The sequence below is a fragment of the Varroa destructor genome, unplaced genomic scaffold, assembly GCF_002443255.2.
Source record: "Varroa destructor unplaced genomic scaffold, Vdes_3.0 BEIS01000003.1, whole genome shotgun sequence".
NCBI classification, from domain to species: Eukaryota; Metazoa; Arthropoda; class Arachnida; order Mesostigmata; family Varroidae; genus Varroa; species Varroa destructor.
Window position 1 is genome coordinate 49,954,201 of NW_019211456.1, and position 15,155 is coordinate 49,969,355.

At 38.4% G+C, this 15,155-nt stretch overlaps 1 protein-coding gene across 5 annotated transcripts in view; it reads right to left on the minus strand.

Moving 5' to 3' along the window:
- The window catches only part of LOC111248043 (uncharacterized), a 29,272-nt gene that overhangs the window by 3,529 nt on the left and 10,588 nt on the right, over positions 1 to 15,155 (minus strand). For 2 of the 5 annotated variants that reach the window (XM_022799740.2, XM_022799739.2), the window contains exons 1-9: positions 13,280 to 13,700; positions 11,534 to 11,745; positions 8,054 to 8,175; positions 7,243 to 7,384; positions 6,477 to 6,688; positions 4,358 to 4,532; positions 3,742 to 3,959; positions 2,639 to 2,734; positions 640 to 916 (exon numbers count right to left, since the gene is read on the minus strand). In XM_022799740.2, the coding sequence (XP_022655475.1) occupies positions 640 to 916; positions 2,639 to 2,734; positions 3,742 to 3,959; positions 4,358 to 4,532; positions 6,477 to 6,688; positions 7,243 to 7,384; positions 8,054 to 8,175; positions 11,534 to 11,745; positions 13,280 to 13,317 (1,492 nt within the window). In that variant the 5' untranslated portion in view covers positions 13,318 to 13,700. Of the gene's footprint in view, positions 1 to 639; positions 917 to 2,638; positions 2,735 to 3,741; positions 3,960 to 4,357; positions 4,533 to 6,476; positions 6,689 to 7,242; positions 7,385 to 8,053; positions 8,176 to 11,533; positions 11,746 to 13,279; positions 13,704 to 15,155 lie in introns of those variants that run through there. The other 3 variants (XM_022799743.2, XM_022799742.2, XM_086984027.1) reach the window with 3 other exon arrangements.

Genomic DNA, 15,155 nt, shown 5'->3' on the forward strand with positions numbered 1-15,155 from the left:
ACACGCTGTCACAGCTTGAGACAGTGCCGTTATGGTGCCAGATTTGATTAATTTTTTGACAAGTCCTGCGCCGCATAGGCACGCCGGGCAGGACCTAACCGTTCTTAAGCTGTTCGGGTTTGGCTCTTAGTTTCTCGACTAATACGCATTTAGACGCAGTTGATTTGATGACAAGCTGTAGAATCGTCACGCTGTTCTTGAAATCCCGCCTTGGTAACTTCTCTATTTCATTACGATCATCACGACTCTGCGACCACCGTATTTCACGGTACAAACTTTTCTGAATTGTTAGAGAGAAGCAACGTTCCTGTCTCATACTACGAGTGAATAGAGCGGGCCGAATATGAAGCTGACGGCGGAACGTACGCACAACGTTAAATTTAAAGGCCATTGCCCAAAGTTACATGATTTTGTTTCAATGCTAATCTAGTCGACTCCCCATAAATAACATCGAAAGCGTGTTTTGAACGAGGAACTGCAAGGCAGTGTGCGTGAGCTGGCGTGTGAATGTACTCTCTGTTAAATAATTTCTAAATTGCGCTTTGTTATAAATAAGTTAGTATTTGGTACACACTTGGCTCGTTATAATACCTCACAGAGGTTACTGTTAGAAACAAATTAACGTTGGAATCTACTCACTTTTTAGGCTGGTAGTCGATCCACCTGTTTGCGGCTTTGGCAATATACTCGCAGCCATTATTAACTCCGTGGATTTGCTGAGTAACAAACCAGATGAAGAAATACTCTTTTCTTTAGGAAACGGCTCTAGAGCGGGGATCGAATTTGTTGCTGTGGAGAAATTGGCCGTTTTCTTAAAGTAGAGCGGCCCCTGCCCAGTATTCCTAGGCCGCAGCATGTCCTCCAAGCTCTTCCAACCTCCCCCAACTCGAACCATAACCTGCTTTTCATTGAGTAACTAAAAACGGAGGGTATAAATCAGCGCGCTGCATAATAACATCATCCATTTAACAGCAGAGCTGTTAGCGTATGTTGCGTTGATTTTATCTCATGAACGTTTTCCGCACCTTCTATACTCTCAAAATATAAACTTGGGTTAAGCGTGTCTGTCTGTACAGGTAATCAAAACTTGATTGAACGTTATGGCTGTTCAGAGTGAGGCAACCGGCGTTGTCGAGCGAATCGAAAATTGTTTTGTAATGTTTATTAGTTCAAAATAAGATTATTTCTATTTTCACCTAGGCTGCCTTCATGCGACTGTAATCCACAATAGCTATCTAATGTTCCTATTAGCTAAAATATACAGTTAACGTTCTACACTTTCCATTCCAAATAAACCCCGTTACTAAGCCGTTCAAGGGCTATGGATCCTATTAAGGCCATATTTCTGACCGATATAACACCTTTATACACAATAAACATCTGTCTATTTTAATACTCATTTAAAGTATAATGGAGCGCCTTTAGTCTACCCATGTTTCATAATGAAATCCTCATGTTCTCTGACGAAGCCTTAACTAAATAAGAAGCAAAGGATTTCGCATCATATCCAGCATTTGTGTTCGGATTTAAAATTATGTCATCATTGTTTTAATTGATCTTCCGTCTTCTGTTCAATACAAACAAATTTTGCACCTTAGGAAAATTCAAATATTCTAACTTGTCAAAGTTCTGCATAGATTTTCTCCATAGATCCAGAATAGAGACAAACAACTCTACATTTGTCAAAATATATCTGAAATCTAAAAGGTGAGCGAAATTTATATTTGAAACGCGTATATATATGTTTGTACGTGTATATATATAGATATATGTGTGTATATATAGATATATCTCCGGGTAATTTCCTTGTACATATATATCCTATATAATAGCACAGTCTTAGATAACATTAGCTTTGCTTTGATGAAAAATGAAGAAGACTTATTTTCATGGTTAAAACCCGAGAAGACAATTTTGGAGTGGTAAGGACGATCGAGAGCTCAATATACAGTCACTTAGCCCCGTAACTGTGTTTAAATAGAGACGTTCATTCCACGTTTGATATATTTGATAGAAGCAGAGTCAGATGTATAGTATAGTTCATCTATGACGGATACTTCAACTCGCTTTATTTCAACGACGGCTTTACATCTTGACCATCGATGTCATAGACATATGAACTAGATACTGTATCAAGCCTTTTAATGTACTTTTGTATATAAATATACCCCTCCATACCTTACAGTAATGTGTACATTTTGGTATAGACATAATGTTAAGTAATTATAGATATAGATTACAAATCTTCTGCGAAAGAGCCTTTTATCTTATCTTAATAACAACAACAATGTGTACTTCAAACTTCATGGACGCTATTGGCGTCTAAAAATAAAAAATTAAAAAAACTGAAACGTTAGCTGCTAAAGATTAGGTTATAACATTACAGACGGTAATATATAAGCGCTAAAAAATTATTGGCAGGTGCTTTTGGAGATGTTGCAATGGTAAAATGGCCGTCTGTGGCACCAGATTCTACTCAGAGTGTATTCTTATGAAAGTGGTTAATTGTTTAACAGGATCTGCAACACGCTCAGTACTTAGCACAAGACAGACTAGAGCTGAACATGTTAAATAAACTCTATAAATAATTAGAGGTTTTTATTGAGTTTATTGCGAGAACAAGTATCTAAAAACTTACCCGAACAAGGAACTGACGGTTGTTGATTAGATACTTTCCCTCGGAAAGTTGATGTAGCTTGGCGCCCTTTAACACTTTATTGACAATAGTGTTTACCTGGTGAACGAATACGCTATATTGACGAAAACTAAATAAGCATAAAAAATATAATTCTATAAATGTAAATCCAGATGTCTAGATTCTCTGATAAATCCACTGATATAGAGAAAAGAAAAGACGTTGATTCAAGTTCCTTAGGTTTTTAGGTTAGCGGTTTATAATTTTGCAGGAATACTGTTTCAAGCTAAAGTTAAACTTAACTAGCTAGTAACTGTGTGAATTATGTGCCACATTATAAACACACATAATAAAACGAAGAAATTGTTCTGACTAAACATATAATAGGTATAATTAAAATGGATGTACTGAACTACGCAATTTGAGTTTTCAAGTCCACTAAGTGTGAAACGGCCAGTGTTAACATTCAAATTTAACTGTTTGCGTCTATAATATAACCCAAGACTATAAACAAGAAGGGTCCTTGGAGATGCTATTTAGAACTAGAACTTACATACGACATATAAAAATAATTCAGACCCACTTACTAACGCAGAGCTTGGATAAACACATTATTCTGTGACGAAATACACCAGCCAAAAACAGCAAGGTACTATTAAATCTCATCCTCAAAGAGTGCTTACAATTAAGACACGTCGTTTTCCAGCGGCATCGTACCAAGCAAGCAGCTCGCTGAACCGGCATGGTTTTTGCACGAGTGGGAAAAAATTGTTACGTTTTAATCATTGAAAGCGACAAAACACGGACAAACAAAATACTTGGAAAAAAAAACCTAATTAAAACAGGCCACAAATAAACAACGTCTAGCAGATAATAAATGAAATGTGAATACAAGATTATCTATAACTATATCTGCCACTATAAATCGCAGATTTCTGACTGACAACAGTATCCCTGGAAATGTCCACTCTCTATACGGAGAGCTTGTGCACTCATTGAAAGTTCACTATCACCCACAAACAACCTAAGTGTTTGTAAGAACGTTCCTACAAACTGGATCGTTATAGCTAAGTTTTTTTACTTAACGGTCAGTAAAAGTCAATAACCTTTTCATCCAAAATGCTGGTGGGCTGTCGATCAATTTCAGGTTTGATTTTTCTCACAGGGATAGGCAGTCGGCTTCGAAACGATTGCTCGCCCAATTGCCCGACCTGTTCTAATATGTGGTCCTCTTCAGCATCAACACAGTTCATCAGGATGCTTTCTGCGTAACAAACTGCAGTGAGAGTGCCTGAATCACGAGCAATGGTCGAGGTAGTCAAGTCTAAAATATTTACATATATATATATATAGCCGTTTAGCTTAGTCGCCTCTAGAAAGCAAAAAAAAGTTGGTAAATCAAAAAAATTAACTTCAACAATTGTACTCTAGCACCTATGAAAGACTACGACTGAATAGCTGTTTTTATACTCTATTAATACACAACTGAGTTCTCTTTTCTCACAAGGCTTCTGTGCGTTTTGATGCAAGAAAACATGAAACGTGAAGCCCGATGGCTACGAAGACACTGAAACAAATATCAGGCCAGGTCTATTCTGATAAACAGTAGTACATTAGTTTATATTTTAGGCGAATTGGGTTTCCTTTTCAGAGTATAAACGAGAACGCGTAAATAGGCATCTAGACACATATTTATAATTAAATTGTTAAACATGTAGTCACCTTCGAATGTTTCACTTGAAGCGATATTCTGTTGGTGAGAATCCTCGAACTGTTGCTTCAAACTTAACTCCACTTCTTCAGCTTTTGTCTGCAACTTAGTTCCGTCTCCTTCTTGAAATTTTTTTTCCTTGGGGACGCGTTCTTTTTCAGCATACCTCATAGCCGCATCGAGCATCTTCAGTTAATAACACCACAAACCGACAAATCAAAACATCACAGGGGTTTTATAACATCTTTTGATATATAGGATTATGTCCGCTCACAGCGGATCTAGGTGCAGTCGACAAACAACGCACTAAATATTATACAGACTGTTCCAGAAGCATTTCATCGACTCCACACACTGTTGGAGGACGCCACTTTGAAAAGACAATGCTCCTATATGTTAGATCGATTCGTTTGTACATGGCTTCAATGGATATAGAGGCGCCTACTAGGACGTAATAGCCATGGACGATTGGTCAGCGGCTTCAGGCAGAAACACAATAGAATGAGTGTAGAAACATTTTTTTTTGCATTAGAAAATCAGTGGACTCGAAAAAAGCGAACAGGCTGATTCAGCGCAAGCAAGCTCATACAATTATTAAAAAAAAAATATGGTGCGCACGCATACAAAAAACCTATTGCCTCGAAGTAAGGCGAAAATAAGCTCTGTACGCATATACAGCAGGGCCATTTTACGTCTAACACGCACTGTTATATAAGAAAAAGAGATGAATATTGAATAAATTGATTTGTATGTTCTTGCAATTTTTCCTGCTGCCCGTCAAAGCATCCCAGGGACTTCACAACAAATTAACATGCCAATATAATCAGGAAGAAGTAAGGATATGTTCACGTTACTAAGACAGATCGCCTATACTATGTTTAACATCCTTTTGTGAACTGCAGAGCTAATTTTAAGCTAATTTTTCCTGAGAGTTAAAAAGCGGGATAATTTAGAAATTTTCTTAGATCACTATCCACATTTACCATGCTTTACCTATACTTAGGAAAGATATCAAAATTAAACTCAACCCATCATTAAAAGATTAGAAATGGTTGCTAGACGTTAACACAAATCAAAACGTTCAGACCTATAACCGTTTTCACATATACATATATATACATATACAGGTCTATATTTTAGAATACCCTTCCACAAAACAGGGGCATTTATTCTCAGGGAGTCTAACGAAAATATCATCGAAGCGAAAAACAGTTAATAATATAGATGACGTCGAATATCACATAGCTTGTCGTACGTATTAGAAGCGCCGTCCATATCTAGTCCGTCATACCCATGCCCCGTTCCTACACGCTTGTTCATTGGCAAACTCACAAAAAAATTCGAAGTCTAAAAACCAATTTGCCCTCTGAGCTCCCTTTTTTAATTACTTCTCGGTAATAATCGGTAATAAATTTCTACTTGAAATTTATTACCGATCGCACACGTGTGCTAAGTGCAATTCAGCACTCCAGAGTACCGCTACATAAGTTCCGGTTAGCAATTCCGCTGGTACGACGTTCCTATTCCCACTCATTACTTTTTATGTTAGTGTGCCCTCCCTAAGTTTGATAGAATGTTCGTTTTATAAAATGTCTATAGTCTTTTTAAATAGCTGATCCATTCTTCGAATTGTCGTCAAACCTTTCGAATCACAAAATTCCAACTTGAGTTCGGAGTTTAAAGAGGTATATCGGGTGCCAACGCAGTATTTTTGACACCTTTTATTCGATTTTTACAACGGCAAAAAGTTGCAGAAATAGGTGCGGCTAGTACAGGAAACACGGTCTAGAGAAAAAATGTCCCGCTATAAGCTTCGAAATAGCATCTTCCATCTAAAGAACATGTTCCAGTCAATTTTTCGTGTTCGACAATCGTTCAGCTAGATCTTTAGGTGAGCCTACATCGCTCGGCTATAAGATGATCATGCGAGATGTTCATTCGTCACTTAAATCACAATTTGGTCACTACGCTCAAGCACATATTCATGCCCAGTTCTTTGTTGTTATCGATCCATTGACATGCTTTGTATTAATTTTACTGTTCTTTTGAAGATCGATAAGGATCTTCTAGTTAGCTGATGCGATTTGCAACTCCAAATATGTTACTATATACTATGTAACCGTAGAATACCTCTTGTCGTTGAATGCGGTCAGCTTCTTCCTGTTGTTGCCGTTTTTTGTCTTCCCGCTCTAATCGTCTGCTTCTTTCGTGTTCGTTTTGTGCGCGGGCCTTCTTGTCACGTTTTTGTGCCTCGACAGATGGTGGATCCACACCGAGCTCCGCACAGAGGCGGCATAGCTCAAGCAGAACAAGCAGAACGTAACGCGGAGTTTGATGCATCACTAAAGAAAATATATTCCACATCAGTATTTATTCTAGAGCAGCTGAGTAGACCTAAGTGAGCCGAGGTGACGTCTAGGGAAAGAAAAGGACTATGCTTTTGCGGTGTCCTGGCTACGACTTCTTCTACCTAAGATTTGCATTTTGTCAGAAAAACATCTAGAACTGATCTTTGCTAAGGAATTGGAACAAAGCGAAATTTTTATAAGATATCTTTACAAAAACGCATTTCTAAAACTAACTCGTATTTTCGTACTACTGGGGTTACCAGTTACCCATAAAGAAGATAAGGCAAATCAAAGCGTCCTTGAGTTTGTAATCTCTTCTTGTCACTATAACATTATTTTTTGTTTCCATCCATTGTGTGCAGGGCATCCTTTTCTGACTGGCCTTTCCTACAATCCGGCTACCACGAAAAACAAACTAAAGTAATGCTGAATATTGGATACTTCTAAACTGAACATTTCCGACGGAAACGGTACGCCCAGGTGCTGGACAGCGCGGGGCGAAGTCCGCAGGTAAAGGCAAGAAGAATTCCTTAAGAAATTCTACACACCCAGTCCATCAGATTCGAAGAGGACACTTTCGTGAACTCCAAATCTGCGGCACCATCTCGTAAAATTCTCCACGTTGTCACGAGCATAAAAACTTTTCGGAGCCGCGTGTAGCCATGGCTTAAACTCGAAGGCAGGAACACACTGGAATAGCATTAGACCAGTACTCTTATTCAGAATTATCTCAATAAGCCCTATAAAATTGACTGTACTTCTAAGAAAGCGTCTTGTTTGGCTAATTGAATTGATGCAAACTTTTTTGTCAAATGGAATGTACTGCAAGATGAGTATATTGTAAGTAACACAGATAATCCACCAGTCAGGAGTATGATAAAAGGTAATACACTGAGTAAATAGAGTAACTATTTTTTAGTGTCACACGCGATTATATTTTTCTGGTTGAAGTTGAAACCGTCTACTAGTTTAAACAGAAGGCATTATAAGTTACTTTAGTTTATTTTACTTACAGCTAACTGTAGTTCCAAGCTGCTTGTAGGCCCTAGCACACATATGCTAATGTAATTGTGTATGATATGTATATAGAATTGTCAATCTATCTGGTCAGGCTTGATTTTAAAAATGGCAGTCGTATATTTATTTGTTTTCGATCTATTTAGTAATTACGTTTGACTTCAAGGATTAACAATATTGCTGTTTAACTTGTTATGATGGACAAGCCAACACGATATGCCATAATTAGTCCACTAAAAAATATGTAATATTAATAATGTCAGTTTTGTTGTCCCTCTAATGATATCTGTCGACATAGGTTGTGTTGTCTCCTGTCAAAACACTTATGCCTTTCGAACTTGCCCGATTGAGTATAGGTCGACCAAGATTCTGCGCTTGAGCTACCAGGAGTTGAGCCATACGACATAGCATTACCCCTGTTTCAAGTTTCATCATGAAGTTCTCTACAGAAATGTCCCGCATATCTGGAAATGCGAACAAAGCACGATTTAGGCGATGTTGTGGATATTACGAAATAAAGAATTACTTACATGAAATAGAAAGAAACTTACATGAGATTGATGTTACTCTTATCGTTTTAAATTTATATGTCTCGTGTGCGATCGAGATAAGAGGAAAGCAGATGACTTGTATGAAAATTAAACGGGTACTCTGACAGAAATCGACGCCTACAATCCTCACCCAGACTGTTTCGCACAAGTTTTACTTTATCACCCACAATAATCTAGTTGTTTGATGCGGTTTTGTTTTGAGTGGCAATGAATTAATCATTTGGAATGACCACACGGAAAAGTCACAGAACATGACCTGGAAAAATCCCCTTCGACAGAAGTCTGATTTCAACGAAGCTCGCTACAAGACTTAATTAAAAGATATATTTTTATGCAAAAAGCGTTAGGTAAATTTTGACACGAATTCAAGATTATTTTTCCCAATCTCAATATACTGTAGTAAACCTTTTAAATCCTTAAAAATTAACATCCTGGATGGCCTACAATCGTGTTACTTGCTAGTCTTACCTCGGCGTTCTTCAACATCTGAGTCAATTGTATATTGAGTGTATGCATAGATAAAAAAAACTGCGGTGCATTATCCTTACAAGGTATACTAATTTGATAGCCATCATTTGTGTTACGCTTTTTGCAAAGAAAAACTCCATGCATATCCTACCCCAACCTCCGGTATTCATCAAATCTACCATTCCTTTGTAATTTCCTCTCTTCCTAAAGGACAGTAAATCATCTCGAAGAAACAAGTTTTCGGATAATCAATGAAATTTAAGAGAAGATTAAGATAAGGAACTAGTATCAATTTCTAAAAAGAGTTAGTGAACGTTTCAATGATCGGAGGACTGTAATAGAGAACATCGAATTTGGCCGGCATTACTTCGAAATTTATTTCGAATTTTAAGCATTAAACCGTGTGCAGTTAGCATAGTGTATAAAGGCTATCTGTTTATGGAATTCTTCTGGCCTTACCTCCTGAAGCACGTTTAGGCAAAAGTAATTTTCAATTGCAATCTGCAGTATTTAATCAGGAAAGACTAGAAGTTCGCAAAGATTTTTCTTCCAGATGATTTGATATATTGTGGAAGGCACGCTTGACTGGAAGTTCAGCGAAGCTCCATATACCGACTTAGTTTCACAGAGCCTCACTATTTAGGAGTCGTTTGACAGAAAAAAAATGATTTTTCAAAAAAACTTCGCAGCATTTTTAGTCTTAAATGGATTATTATTCGTATGATTCATTCAGTTGTTTAAAAGAATGATAATAGGTTAAATGAGATCATTTACCAGAAATATTTCTATAGAAACAAATAATTCCAAATAGAAAAACTGTCTCTTATTATTTGGCTGTGTATATAGAAAAATGGCTCATCAATTTTTAGGGGATGATGGATTGTAGTAAATGAAGCAGTTTTTTAATGCGATCATGCAGAATTAATATGCGATTTTACCGATAGCAGTATTTGCGATCGGTCGAAGGATATCTTAGATATAAATACTCCAATCTTAGAAAATTAATATCCCAAAAACTACTTTTAAGTTTTTACTTTTCCATTTTTTCAGCTAAGGTTTACTGACGCTAGCGAAATGCTAGATCAGGCCCTAGTTGAGGAAAGCCATAAAGAACCGATTGAGTGTGTTAGCAAAATTCGAGAAATAATTAATATTTTAAATAGGTTATCTGATAATATCCTAGCAAGTGCTCAAAATATCGATCACTAATCGTACAACAAACATGGTACTGACGCAAAAATAAGGACAAATATTCTCTTTTTTTTTTTACTTTTTTTTTAAAAGTACTTTTAGTAGGCGAAGACTATTTCAGTGGCTAAATAAGGCTCAGGGAAGATAAAAGATGTTTAGAAGTTCAGACTTTTCATCTGTTCCTGTAAAAAAAAATAGCTAGGTTGGACTATTTTACCGAATCATCTTCAAATCCCATATTGAACCATCTAGCTTCACAGCTTAAACTTTGTTCGATAAAATCAATCAAAAGCGCAGTTACGAAAACGTTCAAAATATGTATCGCCCTTTAAAATCTACATCAGGCATTCCTAGTAGTAAATGGTGCACCGGTTGATTATAATATCACCCTATATTATCGCTAGATAAATGGTACCTTGCGAATCATGCTAAGGTATTCGACCATAGTGAATCATTTCAATGATAGAACGTTACGGTAGCTGCAACTTGTTTCAACATTGTGTTGGTCCAATTGGGCTTTTATGTGGTTTTTTTATGTCATTTTAAAACAGGCCCCCGCAACCTCCCTGTAGTATAATAGTGCACAATACAACAATAGCCCACCGCCTGAGCGAGCAGCGACGAAAACAGGTTTTAGACAAAATTGCCCGCTGTAGGGAAGCGAGAATCCTCAAGCTATTCACAAAAGGGATTTGTATACCCAAAAAACCACTGCCTAGAGCTGGATGTGGGTCGGAGGCGCCACCGACGTTATTTTAGGTGAGACTGTAAACTCGGAGATGATCTTAGGCATTCCCGTAACCCAAATCGTTGGAAGAAGTTTGCAAGATATGCCGTTTCATCAGCATGGCTCACTGTTCCTCGTCATTGAAAATATCGTCGTGTTATTAGAGAGTCAGAGCAGTTGTTCCTTAAGTGGGATAGGTTTATATGGCCCTTCTGATCAGGTGACATAAGTCCGCTTGACTTGTTCGTATGAAAATACCTAAGAAGCAGAGGGTACTACCACAATCGACGCACGCTGGGCAAACTTAGAAAATATTTGTTCTGCCGTTTCAGAAATAGGGCCAGATGTATCAAAAAGAGTGGCTAAAAACTGAACGACATGAATAACTCTTACGAAGACAGACGAGGGAGCCCATCCTATTGAAATAAAACCGCGAATTTTTAAAAGTTGTAACCAAGAAGGACCTATATAAATATATTCCGTTGTTGTTTTTTGTTGGCATCATTTTAAAAGTGCCTCCGACAGGAGAGTTACAACCGTACCAAACAAAACAGCATAGTTCCAAATTTTCGTCGATGCTAGTAGATCGATCTCATCATAATCCAAGATTTTGGAATCATGATCGAACGATGATGCGACTGCTCTCTGCACAAGCATGCCCTGACTTTACTCATGAACCAGTAGTTCTCAAATAATGATACAATTTTCTACTTAGCATCAGCCGGCAAATTTTAAATATTGACAATAAGACAATATATATGAGCGCGGCATGGTTAAATTGAGAAAAAAAATTCTAAACTTTATTACGGGAATTGTTTGAATAAAAATGGGCCACAAGCAAATGTGAGTCCAACTTGTAACCTTCGAGAAACCTGAATAACGTACTGCATTGTTCCTCGGTGGAAGCCCGGTCATTTTTGTAGAACCATCCACTTAGCCATCGCAGCACGGCATGCGCGAAGGAATCATCCCTCTCGATGAGTCGTTCATACTGCTCAAGTGTAACAGTTGAAAGCCAAGCGATCTCAACGAACGGATCACCGAGGCTTCGGCTTGACAGCGACGAGATGCTATCGGCGGAAACGATTGTTGGCATTCTGAAACCAATCTCCACATGTTATATCCATACACACAAAGAACTACCACCTAGAGAAAAGGTCGACTAATCGATAGAATGCACGTGTTACTGCTAGGATACCCTTGACCTATTTGCTGATGTACTTTTTTTGCACCTGTGCGTGTTACGCGTAAAGACGCTACGTCAGTCGGCTGTCAGTATTAAAACATGGCCTAAAACCGATCTCTAATCTAGTAAAAAGGCGATACCAAAAAGGGCCAGGTGAGAGAAATCTATCGGTGCAATATACGTTAGCATCATTTATAGGCCGCCTTTGGGTCAGATAAAATTATATTAGTCCTGTTTCAGTACTAGATAGACTTGTATGTTTCGTGTCCGAACATATTAGAAATGACACGGTAGAAGATTGATGTTTTCACCTCGCTACTTGGTTCCTCGGGTATGCATAGAATTTTGGAAATTATTTTTCTCGCAAGTAGCAAAACAGGCACGATGCGTGACGCTTTAAAAAAATCGTTAATCGAAGGAAGTAGCCACCTGCGACAAGAGTGCGCCAAAAACACAATGCGATCCTAAAATAGTAACGTCAAGGTCATTGAATACTCGAAGGAAGACAAGGAAGCACCGGTCAGGATAACTACAATAACAAGAATAAATAACGAGGCATATCGCAGACGGTACTTTAACGTAAGTTGTTATCTTTCTGCAAGACTATTTGTTAACCTATGTATGCTTCTACATATATGAGATGTTTTTCTACGTAAATACGTTTGATTTTTGTTGAAGGTTACGCGTCTTCACTAAATATTGGATAGTTGATCTTCGCACTTGTGAGGTCATCAGTGTGAAATTATGCATCACGTAATAACTGAAGAACAAGTCTGAGCTTTATGAGAGAATTACGGCCAATAATATTAATATCTAGGTCAAAATTAGAAGTGATGTTACTCAAAGAAATTACCTAAAAAGCGCCACTGAAGCGTTGACTGGGGATTTTTCATTTAATTGCCTCATATTTAAGAAAGAATTACAGCCTAGCACCCAGACATTGATTAGGGTTTCGAGGTAGAGCCTATTTTATACGCAGTTTTGGTGCTGTTTACAATTAAGCCCGGTCCAGAAAAAAAAATCGATCGATCATGTATTCGTCCACAGAGATAGCATGTAATAAGTGCCATGAAAAGGCAACGTACTATATTGTACCGTATAAAAATCGAACTTGAATTTAGTAAGTAAGTTCCTTTTGTTTTTGAATACCTTGGAAACTTGCTCGTTGCGCTATAAACGCAATTCTGATAATTATCCAAACTAGCTATATATAAACATATATATATATATGTGTATATAAAGCCCAAGCGAGTTCCTCGCCTGGCAACAAGTTTTTCTTTGTTTACGGCGTTAATAGATTATACCACGATGTCGCAAAGTCAAGCCGAAACACCTCACTTTCGGGGCTTGTCGGCTGTAAAAGAATCGTTACGAGATAAAAGCTGATCACTATGGATAATCTTCCCGTATCTGCAAAAGTAAATGAGCACACCGTGAACACCAACCTCCGCATTTCAACTGCGCAAATCCAGGGGACGAGCATTTTAGATAGTCACTCCTGTGTCAAGACGTAATCACTGCCGCTTGACGGGCTTTTCACACGATATATACTAACGGCAACCAATTTTAGAAGCACGTCCTAGCACGCAGAACGTTTGCCTCCATCGGTTACAGGAATATATTACGACACACAGTGTTATTCTATCATTACATATCACTGTTTCTGTTTGTTCTATTTATAATAAATCTGAATTACTAGTCTAGACGTAACGACAGTTTATATTTTTAGCGACTGACCGTGAGCACTTGTTGAGAAAGACGCCAAGTGTTTTTGATTCTCAAAGGGATGATACCTAATAGAGGGCTATGTTGAAGTCATCACTGCATGGCTGAGAGAAGTATGATCGCAGAAAGAGTTTATCTGACTATTGAAAATGTGGCTGAAGGCAGGCCCAGCGCGCAACAGACGAAGCAAGGCTCCATAGCGCACACAACGTCAAGACGCACAAACACGCTGTCTCTGCTCTCCTGCAGTGGAAGGAGAAAACAAGATCCAATCGACCTTGATTACATTTCCAACCAGCCAGTCAGAACTCAGTGATTCACTCACACTGGGTAGCTATAGCACCGGTATAGTGCTACGATTACCGTACCATTACCGAACCGTTGTCTATCATATATATGTTAACACACAGGCTGAAACGTTAAAAAAGAGGCCTGCATCATGCTGTCGTCGTTGTTGGCGTCAATATTCCTATTAGCTGCACAATATAAATGTGAAATTCGTAAGCAAGGAAAAATAATACGTTTTCGTCGTATGGAAATCTTCTACTCCCTATAGGATCGTTATATTTAAGCTATACGTTATAGCGGCACATACAGGGGGAACACTGCCACGCAGTGGTTTCAACGCTATCAAGAAATGTGGTGGATAAAAGGCATACCTATATGGGGTTCGTGACAAATGATATATAATTAGATTGCTAAGCTACTAGAAAGGTCAGGTCTCAAAGTGCCGGATCACGGAACGTATTTGTTTCGCTCATGTATGTGAACACATGGGTCGTTGTGTCCTCGCGTGTGCATGTCAGTGTTACAGTGAGTTTCCATTAAATTGACGCTGGTTCTGCATTGCGTGCTTGTACCTGCGATATAGCATACTTTGTACTTTTATGTCCCAAGAATTAAGTAAGATCATAAACTGTGGTCTACAACAAAGGCTTGCACTAAGTTGACTTCGTCTATAGTAAATATGGCCTTAACTAGCTATGGCGCTACTGCGACGGGCCTTTTCTTACTCCCCGCGATCAGCCCTCGATTCCCTCTACATGTACGTATGACAAAGTTAAGCAGTAGATTCATCCACAAGACTCGGTTCCAGTGTTACTGGCCTCATACTAGAAGCTCACAGAATTGCAACGATATACAGGACAAAATGCTTTGATGTTAGCGTAGCGCACTGTTTCCGAACTAATCTACACATGTACACGATTTGGATCGACCCCACCTGCCCAGTCAAAATCGTCGTGCCCTCCACCTGCGGAAAAAGGAATTTTGCTATCCTTTGCTACTGCCGTTGCGGCTTTCAGCTTCTGTCCGTTTTGTCACCAGATAAAGTAGCTACTATCCGGTATATTATCCGCCATTTATAGTATCGCCAATGCAACTATATAAAACGATCCATCCATATGTATTACGGGAACGCGCCATAGAGCTTCCGTTGATATGGATCCTTACGCCGTTTGCTTGGTGACTATTCATTGACAGCAATATATGAATCATTATCAGCTGTGCTGATTGTTATGTGAGGGCCTAATCGTCACCGCACATTATTTATGTTTTTTTCACACGTTACTATATAATAGTAGATGCGTTGGCCTG